Source organism: Peromyscus californicus, unplaced genomic scaffold (genome assembly GCF_007827085.1).
Source record: "Peromyscus californicus insignis strain IS unplaced genomic scaffold, ASM782708v3 Scaffold_4__1_contigs__length_199733344, whole genome shotgun sequence".
NCBI lineage: Eukaryota > Metazoa > Chordata > Mammalia > Rodentia > Cricetidae > Peromyscus > Peromyscus californicus.
In genome coordinates, this window is record NW_026294562.1 from 15,605,422 (window position 1) to 15,623,335 (window position 17,914).

The window sequence follows — 17,914 nt, forward strand, 5'->3', positions numbered from 1 at the left end:
GGATAAGAAAAAAGCCAAAAGTAAACACAACCGAGCTGAGAATGTCACTGGGTGATCAGAGTCCCCAAACCCTGTTCCCTGCAGGACTGGTTAATCCCCACATTAAGAGTTCCCCAAACTGGCACAACAGGCCATGGGATTCAACAGGATGGGATTCTCTTCCCCTTTCTGACCTCCCAAGTTGCAGTGTTCTGGATTTATCTGTGTTTGTGGTTTCCACATCCCACATACAGTGCAGGCCAGACTCAGCTCCACCTAGTGGAACTGAAAAGCATTTCTACACGGATGCCACAGGTCCTCAACGGACACTCTTCTGTCACTCCGTGGCTGGCTGTACTGTTAAACATGGAACTGGGGGTCCCCAGTGGTATGCAAGATGGAAAATGAACCAGGCCACTAATTGACTGATGGTCACTCAATTAGTCCTGGTCACACAGGGCCTAAGAACTAAGACAAGCAATGGACACATTCTCCCAGGGGTCTGGTTGGCTAGACACTCAAAAAGCAGGTGGAATTCTGACCCCAAAGCCATCCAAGGTGTCCAGAACACCCATGAAGACTTGCCTGCAGGTCCCAAACACAGACTAGCTGCATCTGCAGACTTGAATGCCGGCTCTCCTTTAGACTCAGCCTAACCCAGCCATCTGGCCTCCCGTGCGGCAGGAGCCGAGACCACTCAATGGTTCCCACAGACTAAGTGTGCATGAGAACAAACCAGTGATCCTATGGCCAAGAGGAGCCAAGCCTTGGAGTGGGGAAAGGAAAAAGTTCTAAAACCATGACTCAGTTCAGATTTGGTTATGGGACCGTAGAGGGCTGTCACGGGGGCAAAACCAAATTATGTTCTTAAACTGAAACCACAAGGGCTGATCAAAGCAGGAGAGAAGAAAGTTCAAGATGGGGTGAGGGGGGAGGTGGGGGGGGTCACCTGCTCACTGAACCGGAGACCAAAGACTGCTCCATCCAGATGTTGGACGCTGGCTGACAGAACAAAGCTGACTGGTGGAGGGCGGCACTGACTTCACGGCTACCACATCAGCGCTCTAAACCGCCCCACCGAAAACTTGTCACCAGGGCAGAAAGGAGGCTCAGTGGGACGGAGGGCCCACCTGGGAGGAGAGCATGCGTGCGCACATAGAGTGGATACTCGCTTAAGTCAGTAGATCTCTAGCACGCCATCCACACACTGTTCCTCTTGGTAGGAGGCCTGACCTCAAAGCATAAACGGCAGACGCAGGAAACCAGAGGGTTTCTTACCTCGGGCCAGACTATCCCCTGGTTGTGAGATGCTGTCTTGAGCAGCATGAGATGGCAAGCGGACTCCTGGCTCTCACATGTGGGATGCCAGCCACACTCTCAACACATCTCCAGACACTGACAAATGTCCGCTGGAGGGTGCAAAATGACCCTTAATTGAGAATCGCCATTTTAAACCCACAGAGTCACCATGAACAGTGGTCTACACAGATAAGCGATAGGAAACCCTAACTCCAGATACATGAGAGAATCGAGCAAGTCAAGTTAAACTCCAGACCTGGGTTCCTCCAGACAGTTGCCAATAGCATGCCAAATACAATGCACTCTGCAGACCATCAATAAGAATCATAGCAACGATGATTATTATTATGTTTAAGTGCACTCTAAGAGTCTTCTCTATATTGTATTTCCCCCTCATAAGTCTGTGCAACACATGCTAATGCTCCTCTTATTTTGAAGAGGAGGACACTGAGGCCCAAGAGACTAAATCACTTGCTCAGTAGTGTTATAATTGGAACTCAGATGGCCTGACCACAGAGCCCATGACCCCATGACCTTCCCATGGTGTGGGACTGTGCCAAACCCACATGCTGGAAGCTGTTAGATCACACTGCCCATGATGTAGTCAATAGCTATAAGTAGATATTCGATGTAACGTAAACACCATACCACTCTGGACGGCAGTCTGGCAGTTCCTTGAAAAGTTATCCAGAGTTACCAAGTGACCCAGTAGTTAGGTATCTACACAGAATTGAGAACAGAAGCCAGCGTAGTTTACACTTATAACCCCAGCACTGGGGTGACTGATGCAGGAGGAGTGATATGAACCTCAGGCAGCTTGGCTACAAAGTGAGACCCTGTATCAAAAACCAAACCAAACCAAACCAGTGAGCCACCAAGAGAGAGCCTGGCGATCAGGGTTTCCACCCCTAGGCCTTACCTGCAGGACAACTCCTACAGGCTGTCCTCTGACCTCCACACCCACCATGCACATGCACCCGAATGCATGCATGCACACACATAATAAACAAATGTGGGAGAAAATCAAAACATGTATTTATGCAAAAATGTCTACACCACTGTTCCCTGTAGCATTACCCCTAATAGCTTCAAAGTGGAAACAGCCCAAACGACTACCAATTGATAAATAGATAAATATAAAATATGGGGCATCCACGCCATAACAAGAAACAAAGTGGGGCTGGGGAGATGGCTCCCTGAGAAAGAACATTGGTCCTGTAACCATGAGGACCTAAGTTCAAATCTCCGGCACCCACACAAAATACTGGGCAAAGTGTGAACTGGGAACCCAGCACTAGCAGGAGGAGCTGGGCAGATCCAAGAGCTCGGGGTCCAGTTAGCGCTGCCAAGGCGAGCTTCAGTTCAGTAAGACCGTCTCGAGACAGTGAGATGGGGTGACGGTCCTGCTGCGGCCCACACATGTGCGCATGGGCACACAGACCCATACACCCATAGGCATGTACCACACACAAACACCACACACAAAAAGAAACTGATGCATGCTACAGCACAGGACAACTGAAAAGGCATTATGGTCAGTAAAGTAGGCCAGTCTGGGTCCCTGCTTTATATGAAATGTGCAGAACAGGCCAAGTCCAGGGAAACAGTGACGAGCAAGTGCTGGGGCTGGTGGAAAGGGAGGTGGGATGGGGGACTGCTAGCTGTCATGGGCTTCCTTTTGAGGGTGACAAAATGTTCTAAAATGTTAGAGAGCAGGAGGAACGGTGACGTGATTCTGCGACCATATGAAAATAGGTAATTTATTATGTAAGTTTTGTTGTTGGTTTTGAGGCCGGGTCTTGCAACACAGCCTTGGCTGGCCTGGAACTCACTAAGTAAACCAGGCTGGCTTTGGATTTTATGTAAGTTTTTAAAGGTGTGAAAATATAATAAAAATGATAAACCAGGTTGGTGGTGGCGCACACTTTAATCCCAGCACTTGGGTGGCAGAGGCAGGCAGCTCTCTGTGAGTTCGAGGCCAGCCTGGTCTTACAAAGAGAATTCCAGGACAGTCAGGGAGCTACACAGAGAAACCGTGCTGAAAAACAAAACAAAACAAAACAACAAAAAGATATAAAAATGAAATATGGTTACAAACTCAGTTTCTCAGGTACCTTAGCCAAAATACAAGCACTGACAGGCACAGGCGGCGGAGCAGCCACTGAACTGCACAGCCCATGCAGAAGCCACTTCCAACACCACGGAAAGTGCCACCAGAGACCACAGAGCTTCCTCAGCGCTTCACCAAAGCTGCCTGGCCTCCCTGCCCACATCTGACTTTCTGACCGCACACCTCCACTCAAAGCTTCCACATGAGCCACACATCACCGCCCATTGCTCTCCAGTTTCTCTTCCCTCACACTCTGCCCGTTTCTGACCCCCAGTCTCCTGCCGCAAGCTCATCAAGTCCAAAGGCCTGTCTCCATGAAACTTCCCCCGGCTGCTCAGCCTCCACCTGCCCCAGCAGAGTCCAATGCTTGCCCCTCATACTCCACTCGAACATAATCCCTCTGGATTATAACTCAGGTGTGTTCTTCTCCTCCTCCACTCCCGATTACCAGATCCTTGAGGTAAGGGATTCTGTTCCACGTTTGATGGTTCCCAGAACTCCCGCTGGAGTTCAGAAATGTCCACTAAATGGAATTCCAACAGAAAGGTTTACAGAACTCAGGAAATGATTTTTGATAAAATGCTCACTTTGGAATAGCCAAACAGTTTATGAAAACAAGGAAAAGGGAGCTAGCTTCTGTAAGCCACACAATCCTACTGTTCTCCAGGAAGTTATGAAAGTGACTGTCCTGAAATGTTGTTTGTGTGACCAGAGACTTGTGCAAGGCTATCCTAGACCACACAGCAGGTTCAGGACTGGGCTTGGGCCACACGAAACTTTGCCTCCAGATAACGAGAGAGAGTGTGGAGGACGGAGCCAGGCATGTGGTGCTCCCTGGATCCTAGTTCTCAGACGTGGAGGTACGAGCATCCCAAGTCGGCAGCCTGGGAATGGAGCAGGGGTTCTAAACTAAAACCTAAGCCACGGGAGACAAGTAGAGCTGGTATGAAATTAAGGGGCGTAGCGAGAAAAAGCAGGAATGAGGCCCAACTGAACTCAAAGTTTTGAAGTTGGCAGAGGAACTGTAAAGATGGCATCTACAGGTTGTCCCCAGACCACTGGCTGGATCACCTATGGATAGAGACATTTCTACTAAAACTTTAAACAAACAACATCAGAAGGAAAGCAACTCTCCATTATCTCAAGCATAAATTAACGGGAGGAAGCAAATGCCAAGGCCTTCCTGTTTGCAAACTGCAGCTTTTTTATTCTTTTCAGATTCAAGGAATCCCATCTGTGAGTCATGATGCCCTATGAGAGAGTTACACAGACATTCCTAATTGTAGGAGTCCCTAGGCTGGTGAACTTTCCTGGTCTGCATGGCAAGAGACGACCATTATGAAGAGCTGGTAATAGGAAAAGTCACCCCATAAATACATATATTTCAAATATTCAGTGTGCATGTAGCTGGGCATGGTGGTATATACCTGTAACCCCAACACTTGCAGGCTGAGGCAGGAGGATCACAGGAAGTTGGTGATCAGCCTGATCAACATACTGAGTTCCAACCAGAGCTATAGCTAATAAGATCCTGTCTACAGCACTCGGGAGACAAAGGCAGGCGATCTCTATGAGTTCGAGGCCAGCCTGGTCTACAGAGGACAGTCAAAGCTACGCAAAGAAACCCTGTCTTGAAAAAGTAAACAAATAAATAAATAAATAAACGATCCTGTCTAAACTACACCCACCCACCCCAACTCTGGCCAAAACAGATCCTACCAGATGGCCCAGTGGTTAGACTGCTAAACCCTATAAAAAAATAGAGAAAGATGGCATTTGACAGATTCATTTCAGAGAGGGAGATACAGTGATGTACCCATACCACATTTCACACAGAGTTCAAGGTCCCACCTGAGTGACCTGGGGGTCACTATAGAAATGAAGGACTGAAGGATGTTCCCTGACAGATGCTCTCTGCAACGGTTTCCCTTGCTGACATGTACAAAACCAAAACCCCAAACAAAAACCCTAAACTGACTAAGCTGTGGTGGATTCAGAGTTAATAATTATATTGTAACTTCCATTCCAAAGGTTAAAAACCAAAACACAGATTTCACCATAGATATCTGGCATGACTGATTGGACAGAAGGCCCCGGGGGAGAAGGGGCGAGATGAGAGTGTAAAGGGTGTCACGGGGACGTGTGGAAAGGGTAGGGAGGAGTAGGCAGCTCCTAACAAAAACCTGCCCTCTCCACAGGAACTGGACGTAGGCACACAACAGCTGTGGTCAGTGCCAGCACCCAACCAAACGGAACGAAGTACAAAAGCCACCCTGTCCCCAAAATGAGTACTGGAAGTACCAGAAATGTACGAAAGCAGCCTGTGACTGACAAGCTGCAGTTAGAACCATACAGGGAAGACCCTTTTCCACATCTCACCATCCCCAGCTCCAGAATGTGGCAGGAACCACCACTTTCCGATTCTTTTCCTTGAAGAAGTGGATCTGGTTCCTACTAGCAACCAGCTCACCTCCAAAGGCTCCACATTCCTAATCAACCCCACGAGCAAAGTGACTGAATGACTATAAGGAACAGCCCTCAGAGACATCCACAGAAATAGAAGAGCAAGTTCACTCCGTATTCTGTTCTGTCAATACCTGTACTTAACTTTACAGTCCTGCCATTTATAGTTTTAACTAAGAAAACGAAGAACCTCTACAAAGGCCAAAAACTACAGGGTTCCAGCCCTAGACAGGAACATATTCAAGGTCCTTAGTGTATGATTTCCCAGATAAACATACCCCACCCCATTAGGACACAGCAACAGATAAGCTGACAAACTGTAGCATATACATAAAGGGGAGTATTATTTGGTCACAATATAGATGAACCTTAAAAACATGATGGTATGCGAACATTACACAAAATATGCAGAACAGGTCAATCCACAGAGGCAGAGTGCATGCAGACTGGTGGTGGTCAGAGCTGGGGTCGGGGACTGGTGTGGAGACAGGGAGTAACCGGTTATGGGGACAGGCTTTTCTTTGGGATGATCCAGCTGTTTGGGAACTAGACGGAGGTGGTGGTTGCACAACACTGGGAATGTACTGAATGCCACTGAGCGATTCGCTTTAAAACTGTTGATTTTGTTGCGTGCATTTCAACTCACTGAAAAATCTATCAAATCACAGAACTTGGGAGGCTGAAGGAAAAGGATCTTGAGTTCAAGGCCAGCCTGACCTACATAGCAAGATCCTGTCTCAAACAAAACAAAACTCAATCATCTGTGGGTTTTGCTTTTTGTCTTAGGAAGAGGACATTCAGGAGCAAAACAAGATCCATGTGTGAAAGAGCTGCCCTTAAGCTCTAAGGGAAAGGTACGGGTTTTGCCGGCCATTTCTGCTCTTCATCAAAACAGCCAAGTGTTAGTTGTACAGGCTGTCCCTGCACTGTCTGTGCATGTGAGTGCTTTTCTGAAAAAAAGACAATGAAGGGAACAAAGTGAAGAAAATAAGATGAGAGGACCTTTGCCAAATTTAACAGAGGAGGGGTTATTCCCCTACAGCACCCCACCCAACTTGGCACCAAGAGTAACGCTTCAATTAGGGTTTCGAAACGCCAGCCTGAGCTAGAATCAGCACAAGCAAGCTTCCCTGACTGGACAAAGAGCAAGCCACCCAGCAAGAAAAGCTAGGGTGCTCCATTTGCTGCCGATATTGGCATCAGAACCACCCTTTGCTTAAAAGCCCTGAGCTGGCTCAGATCAGCACCAGTGACTTATTCTAACCAGGACAGCCAGCCTAACAGCATGGGTTCTCACAGCTCGGATGTGCCCCTCCTCCTGAGGGGTTCCACTCTACTCAACCCTCCTGCCTTCCAAGAACCCTACCTCCAACAACATACCACCAATGTGCCATGCTTTACAGCACTAAAATAGAGCCAAGATGCCCTCAGAATTTTCCTTTGTCCAGCCTGAAATAAATATCCTGCCGGACCCTCCTCCCTCCGGGGCCAGTGCAGTAAGTAACCTGTGATCCCTACACACACTGGTGTGCACACAGTCTCCGGCTCCTGACTCCACTGCGGAGCAGAAATGAGCCCCACATGCGCCAGTGTGCATCAATATCCAGGAATAGTCCCTCCAGCGCACCTACCATACCGGCCCTCTCAAAAGACCCTCAAGTCGCCTGGCACCATTGCCTCTGACATCCAAATCGTCACAGGTGTCCCTCAGCTAAACACCAAAGCCCCCTTCACCCTGTCCATGCTAGGCATGGGCGTTCCTCCCGAGAGCACTCAACTCTTTGCAAACAACCCTCCCTGACACCCACTCCAGCCAGGCCTCGACCACCTCGGACCCCCAGGCTGGCCCGGATGCCCTCCCCTTACCTGCGGGGGCTCAGCCCTGACTGACAGGGGGCTGGGCAGCGCCTGGAGGAGCAGGAGCGCCATGCCACCCAGGAGCCTTCTCCTCTCCATCCCCCTCCTGCTCCTGCTCCTCCGCCACGGCGCCGCCACCCCTCCTCCTCCTCCCTCTCTTCTTCCCTCTGCTTCCTTCTTCCCTTCTTTTCCTGTTTCGCTCTCCCCTCCCGCTTCCGGCTCGGCTCCACCCCGCCCCAGGCAAAATGCCCTCCCAGATACGGAGGAGGGTCTCCAGCTCCCGCGCCTCATTGGCTCCTGTCTTCCATCCATTGGTCCAAATAGCTGTGTGTCTAGTACTAGTCCCAGCCCCCCCTCGTGCTGGGTGACTTAGCCAATGAAAAGTGGGAGGAAGCCGGGCCATCTTGAATGCTACGAGGTGCATAAAAGTGCAGTGCACCCCGCCCCGCAGAGAGTGGCGGAAGTACCGAGAGCTGGGGACGAAACCATCCGGATGCATTGAAAAGGTTGACCGTATGTAGCCATTTTGAGTGTGGCGGAAGTGTTAGGTTCCAAGTTAGGGGGTGGGAAAAGGAAAAGAAAAAAAGAGGTGGTGAAACATGATGATTCTAAAGGGTACTTCTAAAGAGTAAAACAATTGCAATCTAAAAGTTTCTTTTGGTCCCTTTTGTATTAAAGTACAGGCAGCCCTATTATCAGGATCCCTTTTCCAATCTCATTAACCAAGCAGCAGCTTAGATCCATTTGAATTATCTACTAGATAGTAACTCTATATTAGAGACAGTGCTCTGCCATCCCAAATTTTAAGGACAAAACTCTTAGGACTCTACTCAGAAACAGCTCTGATATCCACCACTCATCGTTTCAGCCATGTTAACTTCTGGCTAAATGAAAACGGCTTCGCAATGCCCTGCAGAGGAGCCGCTTCTCCGCCCTCTCAGGTCCCATCCACACACCACATCGACATTACTGGTCTACACAAACATTACTATGTAGCAGCCTCACCTTTGACAATGCTCATCCCCCTGGGTGGGGGATGTACCGCTCGGTGGTAAAACGGCTTGCATGGGCAAGGCCCTGAGTTGAGTCCACAGTGTGAGCCATAAGGAAAAGAGAAAGGGAAGAAATACGGTAGCTAAACGGTGGTGGTGCACACCTCTAACTCCAGCACTCAGCACTCAGCAGGTGGATAACTGCGAGTTCAAGGCCAGCCTGGTTTATAGAGTGAGTTCCAGGACAGCCAGGGCTACATAGACTCTGTCTCGGAAAAAACAAACAAAAACCATCTATGAGAACAGGCATGCCAATCAATAGCTTGAAGATCTGAAAGCTAAGGAAAGCTGATCTTTACAGAGAATACAGTGAGAAAATTCCCTCAAGTTCTTATGTTTCTTTTCTCATATGTCTGTGGAATAGAAAAGCTGAAGCCAAATCTCCCATCTTTAAAAAGCTGGCTGGAAGCCTGGTGGCAGTGGCGCATGCCTTTAATCCCAGCACACGGGAGGCAGAGCCAGGCAGATCTCTGGGAGTTCAAGGCCAGCCTGGTCTACAGAGCGAGATCCAGGACAGGCACCAAAACTACAGAGAAACCCTATCTCGAACCCCCGACCCCCACCCCCCAAAACAAGCTGGCTGGAGGGACTGGAGAGATGGCTCAGAGGTTAAGAGCACTGGCTGCTCTTCCAGAGGTCCTGAGTTCAATTCCCAGCAACCACATGGTGGCTCACAACTATGAGATCTGATGCCCTCTTCTGGCTTGCAGGCATACATACAGACAGAACATTATACATAACAAATAAATAAATCTTAAAAAAAAAAAAAAGTTGGCTGGAAAACAGACTTTCCTGCTCACCTACCATGTACCAGCCAACATCAAACTTCCCATTGTAACAAGGAAACCTGTAAACGTGCTAAGTGAGAGAAGCCAGAAACAGAAGAGAAGGCCCATAGTGTGATTTGAAGACAGGAAATAGATGAGGAGCTGGAAGGGGATGGGGCTGAGGGAATGAGGAGTAATGAACTTGGGTTTTCTTGGAGGAGGGATAATGAAAGTACTCTGAATTACAGTAGCAACAACTATACAACTTTGTGACGACTGGACTAAAGAGTACTAAATCATACAATTTTTTGTTGTTTTGTTTTTCGAGACAGGGTTTCTCTGTGTAGGCCAGGGTGGCCTCGAACCCACAGAGGTCTGCCTGCTGGGACTAAAGGTATGTGCCACCACTGCCCAGCTTTAAATCATATAATTTAAGGGATCAATTTGGCTAGGTGTGGAAGTACACAGCTGTAATTTCAGCACGCACCAGTCTGAGGAGAAAAGACAGGAGTCCAGGATAGCCTGGGCTCCATCCAAAAGAAAACATTAGGCCGGGCGTTGGTGGCGCACGCCTTTAATCCCAGCACTCAGGAGGCAGAGGTAGGTGGATCTCTGTGAGTTCGAGGCCAGCCTGGTCTACAGAGTGAGAACCAGGACAGGCGCCAAAACAACACAGAGAAACCCTGTCTCGAAAAACCAAAAAAAGAAAAAGAAAAGATAAGATCAGTTTCATGGTGTGTTACATTTTAAAATGGGTGTGGAGTTGATTGCAGCTGCAATCTTAGCATCAAGGATGCACTGTCCTTTAGTGGGACTGTGTGGTATCAGATCAACATGACCAGCATTACAATGAGCACACCTGCACATCCTCAGGCTCCATCCACAGAACTGGAAGCGGGGGTGAGCCTTTCCGCTCGTGTCTCTCAACATCTTTAGGTGACCCTGGGATACAGTTTTCCTCTTTGTTGCTCTGGCTGGCCTGGAATGTGCTATGTAGACCAGGATAGCCTCAAACTCATGAAGATCCACCTGCCTCTGCTTTCCAAGTGCTGGAATTAAAGGCGTGCCCAGCCCGGCCTACTATACGTTCCCAAGAGCCACAGTTGCAGGGTAGGGGAGACTTATGTTAAAACTTTATATGACACATATACAAAGTCTCCGCCCATGTTTTAGATTTTCTCTTTTTATAACTCTTTAAGAGATGTAAAACCATTTCTGTTTCCAAGTGCACAGAGAGACAGACAGACAGACACACACACACACACACACACACACACACACACACACAGAGAGAGAGAGAGAGAGAGAGAGAGAGAGAGAGAGAGAGCGCACAGGTGAGTTTGGCTGTGTTATGGTCCACCAATTCCAGCCCTAAGGCTGCACAAATCCCATTCTTGGAGACCAGTGGAGCATCAATACAGGTGGGTGGATTCTTCCCCCTTATTAGGAAAATGAACAATGGTCTCCAGACACCAGACAGGTCCCCTTACAGCTGTGACATCCTCTGGCATGCCCAGGCCAAAGTCAGACCACAGGTCCTGCTTTCCATCAGGAATTAGGAGCTTGGTTTGCAGACAATGTTTCATGGTCTTTCAAATCGTTTATTCAGTTCATGGCAGCGTTTGAACACAATCGGCAAATCTTACCAGACAAAACTCACATACACACTGACCCCAGGTAAACTACAGTCCCCAGGGGTAAACTACAGTCCCCAGGGGGCTCCAGGAACAGACAGGAACTAAAGCGGCCCTTTGCTGTGTGCTCTCTTTGAGCTCCTTGGTCCTGGTTGACTTCCTCTCAGAGATGTCCAAGTACAGCTCCTGTCTTACCAATACTCACCAGTCTTTCTTTGGTATTAATCTACTGGGCTCAGGAAGGGAGGCCACCAGGAAATCGCTCCCATTAAAATGTGTGGCAGGTGCCTTCACTCAGTGAGGGGACTTGTAAACCAGGGGAGGCAATGAGAAAGAGACTTCTCTCAGAATAAGGGTCCCAGAAATAGATCTAGACATGATTTTCCGACAGAATAAAGTCATTATCAAAGGGATAGAACTTGATGCCCCACATAACTCGGGTGAAATGCCAGTCTGGCTGTACACTCTTAAGGCTCTTTGGTCCTGGTTGAACTGTGCTCGGGTGTCCAAGCACAGCTTCCTTTTCCTATTTGACCTAATGGGCTGAGGAAAGGAACTGTCTGTCCAGTTTTTGTCCTTTTTTAGTACAGATAACTCTCACCGCCTGAAAAACTCAAGTCTAGCAGCATTCCCAAGGATGCATCCCAGTCAGGGCACAGTGGGGCAGGGTAGAGATGAGTCCCCAAGAGGACACAGACTGACCCCTCTCTGTTCCTGAACAGGGGCTGTAGAGACGGCTCAGCAGGTAAGAGCAGCAGCTGCTCTTCCAGAGGACCCGGGCTTGATTTCCAGCACCCACGTGATGGCTCACAGTGGTAACTCGAGTCCCAGAGGATCTGACACCCTCCTCTGACCTCTGTGGACACTGTGTGCAGAGAGACACACATGAAGGAAAACACCCATACACATAAAATAAAAGTAAAGTGATCAAAAGCCTTTTCAGACTCGCACGGGTAACGTTCCCCTTGCTTGGGAAGGAGGAAGTGGGAGGATAGAGGACTCAGTACATCTACAGTCCTGACTGGAGAAGAGTCACAGGTTTTCTAATCACTCCCAGACATCAGCAGCCTCTGCTGAGACGGCCTCAGCCTCTGCTCCCAAAGGACAGGGGTCAAGGACAAAGCAGACAGAATACCTCTGTCCTTGTTCCCTCCCCTACTTTTTTGAGACACTCTCTCTAACTCAGGCTAGCCTCAAATTCCCCACATACCTAAGGCTGACTTTGAACTTCGAGTTCTCCTGCCTCCACCTCCCAAGAACAAGGTCACAAGCACATACAACCATGCCTGAATCACATGGTGTGAAGGATTAAATCCCAGGCTTTGTGGATGCTAGGCAAACACTACCAACTGAGCTACATCCCCAACCACCTTGATCCCCATTTGAATTTTTGTCCTGGTTGTTTATACGGAAACAGGAACTATCTCCCCACCCACCCACTCTATCTCCCAGTCCAGCCTGGCTTTCAGACCTTATTTCAAAGAGGAATGTGGACAGCTGCCAGCGAACAGCTGGTCCATACAGGGTACGGATTGGTCCTTGAAGGCATGGCACACTTAGAGACCCTTGTTGAAGTAGGCAAAGAGGACGTGTTCTCCATACTTGGCCTTGATGGTGTCCTGCAGCTCTGGTTCTAGATAGGAAACTGCTAATTTGCTGAAAAGAAAACCAAAAGGGAGTTATGAGGATGCTGTTACCCAACACAATCAGCAGTTCACCCTGAGAAAAGAGCCCACCCCATGTCCCCTCTAGGAAGCACATCCTAGTTAGCATGAACTATTAACTTGACACAGCCTAAAATCACCTGAGCAGAGTATCAATTGAGTAACTGTCTTTATCAAGTTGATCAGTCTCTGGGCATGTCTGTGAGGAACTGTCTTGACTGTTGACTGATGTGGGAACACTGGGCCACTGTGGGTGGCGCCATTCCCTGGGCAGGTGGCCTTGGGCTCTGTGAGAAAGTGAAGCACGAGCCTTGTGAACAAGCCGGCAAACACGATGCCTCCATGGCTTCCGATTCAAGCTCCTGTTTGAGATCCTGCTGACTCCCTGCCCTGCCTGGACACACATGTACAAGCCAAATAAATCCTTCCTCCCTAGTGAACTTGTCTCCCTGAAAGAGATTTCCTACAGTTCTACAGGATGAGAGCAGGACTGCTGAGAGGTGCACATCCGCGGCCTCTAAAAGTCTCTCACTGCAGAACCCTAAAGACAGACTTGAGGGGTGACTGACCCCCTTGTTCCTCCCACAGTGGGACCTCACTGACTATTTTTTTTTTCTGCTTTTCACTAAAAAAGGGGGAAAGGGACTGGAGAGAGGACTTCCAGAGGATGCTAGTTCAAATCCCAGCACCCATGTAAGGCAGCTCCAACCTGCCCATAATTCCAGCTTCAAGGGATCCAAGGCCCTCGTGTGACCCTTGCTAACACCAGCCGACACAGACAGACACGGGAATAAAAAATAAAGGGACAAATCCTCCTTCGTCTAAACTGCTGTTAGTCATGGTGCTTGTCACAGCAACAGAATGGAACTAATGCAGAGCCCTTTCTGGTTTTTAAAATACGCCCCCTTCTCTGTGTGTGTGTGTGCATGTGTGTATGTGTGTGTGCACATGTGTACAGAGGCCAGAGAGTAACATCAGATGTCTTTCTCAATTGTCCTCCGTTTCATTTTTTGGAGACAGGATCTCTTACTGAACCTGGAACTCACCAATTCAGCTAGGCTGGCTGGCCAATGAGCTTCAGGGATCTGCCTGTCTCTGCCCCCCTAACACTGAGATTACACACACACAGCACTACAGCCAGGTTTTTATGTGGTTCTGGGGAATCTAACTCGGATCCGAGCTTGCAGGACAAGCACTTTACCAGCCAAAATTACTGTTGGCCTCTATGTGTCAGAATAAATGTTACATCTCACCTCCACATCATTCTCCCTGGACTAAAGTTCTTAGTCTAAACGTCTGTCTTTCTCACAAGTCTGTAAGCATGGTGCTCAGGACACTGGAGGTGACTGGCTGGTGGCCAAAGAACCCATACAGAGGGCGGAGCAGCTACTATCTCAGGTCATACACTAGCTACACCTGTTTCCTGGAACCAGCCTCCAGCTGACCCCAGGCTGACGTCCCTTTCCCATCATCTCTACCCCACCCCCCACCCTCCCTCCTCCCCCCGTTCCAGGAAACACAGAGGAAGCCGCCAGGTACAAGTCCGTGCACAGACCCGAAGGCGAGCCAGAAGAAGCAGAATAAGCGCCTTGTTCAGCCAGCCAGAAGTGACCTTCCTAACACTCACCCAGCAGGACAAGGAGCTTCCTTTGCCCCCCAGCATCTCTCTAAGGCACTGGGTGGGAGCAACTCTAATCCTGGCTTCTCCCCCAACTCCTCAGAGCCCTGGCTGGTGTGCCATTCACACAGTGTTACGAAGCCAGAGTTTAGGTGGCTGGGCACCTGTCCCTAGGAACATCTACTTCCTGTGCGTCCCCCCCTCTCTCAGCAAGTCAGCGTGGGAGCAGTAGCAGGGCGTGGGATAGAACCGAGCAGGCGACAAATGGCAGATACCATTCCTGAGGGAAGAGCCCACATGCCACTGGCACCATGAAGAGGAGGCTGCAAGAAAGGAGAAGAGAGTTAGGGACACGTCCTGGTCTGGCCACACCCTGTCCCTGAGCCCACACATCTGACCTGCCTTCCTCCAGCCCTTCTCTATGCCCTGTTTTGTTTGAAGACAGGGTCATGTAGTCCAGGGGCAGGATCAGCTGAGGCTGAGACTGATCTTGAACACTGATCCTCCTGCTCCTACCTCTACTGGGATGACATACCTGTGTGCCACTCCCCTGGCTGGGAATTGAACTCGGTCTTGTACATACTAGGCAAGCACTCTACCACGGAGCTATAGTCCAGAAAACTAACTCATCTGACTTGGTGATAAAATCAGTGTCCCTTCCCCCCACTCCAACCTCCACTTCACCCCCATATCCCTCCTCCATGCGAAGGAAACAATGACGTAAGGAAGAACAGTAAACTGCAGACTCCAAGGTCACCTGTGCCACACAGGCAAAGAAAGGGACTCTCGCCAGGAGGGCACAATTAATGGTACTGGTCAATGGCCAAGTCCCTAAGAATGCTGGCATGACATGTCATTTTTCCTGTCTGTGAGGCTGGGATGCCTGAGAGCCCCAACCAACCTCTGCCTCCTCATTCTTACATCTTCTCTAAAACTGCTCTAGACCTGAGGGAGAGGGGACCCTGGGAAGAACTCCAGCTCAGCCATCTGGGTGCTAGGATATGACATGAGCCACTGTGCTCAGCCTGGCCACTTCTGAAGACAGGTCAAAAGACAGGTCCCGGGCGCTCCAGCCAGCAAAGACCCCAAACCACCAAAACCATATACTCACAAGCAGCCGCACAACAAGACCTGCAGCGGGGCATGCAGCACTCTGACCTTCTGCACAGAACAAGAGAAAGACAGCGAGACCCCCGTGGGGCTCAGACACCGGCAGTCGAGCCTGCACCTACCCCTCCGCACCTAGCCCTCCAGCTGGCAGCCAGGCCGGGAAGCCTGCTCTCACATCTGACACGGGCTCTCCTGGAATAGGTGGGGTGGTGGCTGTCGGGGAGGGGGGACCAGTTTCCGGGGCTCTGGGGGGGGGGCGGGGAGGACCCTCCTACCTTCATTGCTCGAAGTCTCTCCAGCCGCTCCATGATGACTGGTAACAGGACTGGAGGAGACAGGGCAGCTGAGAGAAGGGTGGGAGACTCGCCCCAAGCCCCACTGTTACAGTCACATCCCAGACCTCAGCTCCAGAAAAACAGAGACGGCGTGGGCACTGCTGCCCGGACTCTCCCCCAAGTCCTGAGAAAGCATGCTTCCCAAAAACGTGTTCACCAGCAACAGAAGGCAGACACACTTCGTTCAGCCCTGGACTCAAGCATCTCAAAATCAAAACTGCTTGGCGGGCTTGTGCAAACAAATTGCGTATCCTATTGTGCACACGCCCCTGCTGAAAACCAGGGGGGCTGAGGAGCTCTGCTTCTACCACGGCCTCCCAGACACCCCCACTGTTGCTTAGTGAATATCAGCTAAATGAAGTTAACCTGCTCCCCCAAATCGGATGAACTGATATTCTAAGAACATGTGTGCATCCCTGGGCTTTCAGCTCTCACAGAAAACAGCCTGAGAAGGTGTCCCATCTCCCACTCGAAAGCTGAGGTAACTGAGGCCTCTACCAGGTACTCAAGGGTTCCCCCAAGATAGGAGGTGTTCCCGTCTTACTCATGCCAGGGGCTGCCATCGTGATCCGAGAAACCACCACTTGGGTGATGCCCACAGCCGCAGCTCTCTGAGGACAGGGAAGGGAGGTCAGGAAGCACTTACACAGTGGACATGGGCTCCACTGAAGAGGCAGGGCTCAGGGCCAAGTCTGACAAGGTAAGGGGTGGGATGGCTCCACTAGGAGTCATGTCCTTACCCAACCCTCCCACCTGAAATGATGCCGGAAGCCTGTTCTGAACAAAGAAATGTGGGGGAATTTAAGAGAAAATGAGGATGGGCCCAGGAAAAGTCTTCTCAAACTCATAATGGCTCCCAGGTGATCACATGTGAGATCACTTAGGAGGGGACGAGGGAAGTCCGGGGAAAGTCTCTCCTCTGCTTACCTGAGAACAGCCAAGCTCATTTTGGTCCCTGTCCTTCACACAGATGCCCTGGATGAGTTCCCTAGACAAACAGAAGTTTCTGGACTTTAGGAAGTAATTGCTGGGAATTCATCTGGCATAATTCCCACATCAGGAACCAAATCTCTAGGAAACCCCTCCTGCAGCCTGGCCCTTCAGCCTCCCTTCTTGGCTGGAGAGATGACTCAGAGGTTAAGAGCCCTGGCTGCTCTTCCAGAGGTCCTGAGTTCAATTCCCAGCAACCACACGATGGCTCACAACCATCCATAATGAGATCCGGTACCCTCTTCTGGCATGAAGGCATACATGCAGGCAGAACACTGTATACATTTTAAAAAAAAACAAAACAAAAAGAATCCCACAGTTTCCCTTCTTCACTCCTGTGAATGGTACCTCAGAAGTGACCCTGAGCAGCGGCCAAGAGAGCCAGCCCCAGCTCCACTGCCTTGGAGGATTCCTGAAGCTGCAGGTCATAGGTGTGACCTTGAGGATGGTCTTTTATCCTTCTAAAGCCCCAGTTTCCCTCATGTGGAGAATAAGGATAATCCTGGCACCTACTTCATGGAACCTAATGAGAACTGTATAAACTACTGGCCAAGTTCTAAGTCCAGTGACGACTTGGTATCCACTCCCCAAATAGTAGCTTTTCTGTTCTCAGACAAGCTCTTGACTCCCCAGTTGGAGAGCGAGGCCGAGAAAGGAAAGCAGAGTGGAAGGATGAGCCGGCATGATTCTGGCAAGCTCTCTCTCCAGGGGCTGCTGTGGTAAACCTCCACTTGCCAACAAAACATGGCTGCAGAGCAGACAACGATGGCAGTGGCGTCCAAGATAACCAGCCCCTGTGTCACTTATACTCTAGAAAGTACACAAAGAAAGAGCAAAGACGCAGAAGGTGGGCTGCGGATGCAGCTCCAGAGTCACCCTGGGGCTCAACACCCAGCGTGGCAAAGAGAAAAAAGAAGAAGCCTTTCCTGTAGCGCACGGCCGCAGCCCCAGCGCTCCAGAGGCAGAGATCAACGCAGCTCAAGGCCAGCCTGGCCTGCACAGTGAGTTCCAGGCCAACCAGGACTACACAGTGAGA

The 17,914-nt window shown here is 49.9% G+C and overlaps 2 protein-coding genes across 10 annotated transcripts in view; both read right to left on the minus strand.

Moving 5' to 3' along the window:
- Wbp1l (WW domain binding protein 1 like) overlaps positions 1–7,914 on the minus strand; it is a 64,306-nt gene extending 56,392 nt beyond the window's left edge. The window contains exon 1 of the mRNA XM_052714621.1: positions 7,718–7,914. Within this exon, the coding sequence (XP_052570581.1) occupies positions 7,718–7,807 (90 nt within the window). The 5' untranslated portion in view covers positions 7,808–7,914. The remainder of the gene's footprint in view (positions 1–7,717) is intronic.
- Sfxn2 (sideroflexin 2) overlaps positions 1–17,914 on the minus strand; it is a 70,701-nt gene that overhangs the window by 39,324 nt on the left and 13,463 nt on the right. The window contains exons 7-13 of one of the 9 annotated variants that reach the window (XM_052714612.1): positions 16,816–16,876; positions 16,433–16,499; positions 15,829–15,878; positions 15,555–15,604; positions 14,719–14,766; positions 12,633–12,817; positions 11,108–12,026 (exon numbers count right to left, since the gene is read on the minus strand). In XM_052714612.1, coding sequence (XP_052570572.1) covers positions 12,718–12,817; positions 14,719–14,766; positions 15,555–15,604; positions 15,829–15,878; positions 16,433–16,499; positions 16,816–16,876 — 376 coding nt within the window. In that variant the 3' untranslated portion in view covers positions 11,108–12,026; positions 12,633–12,717. Of the gene's footprint in view, positions 1–11,107; positions 12,818–12,965; positions 13,113–14,607; positions 15,746–15,828; positions 15,879–16,432; positions 16,500–16,815; positions 16,877–17,914 lie in introns of those variants that run through there. The other 8 variants (XM_052714613.1, XM_052714611.1, XM_052714615.1 and 5 more) reach the window with 8 other exon arrangements.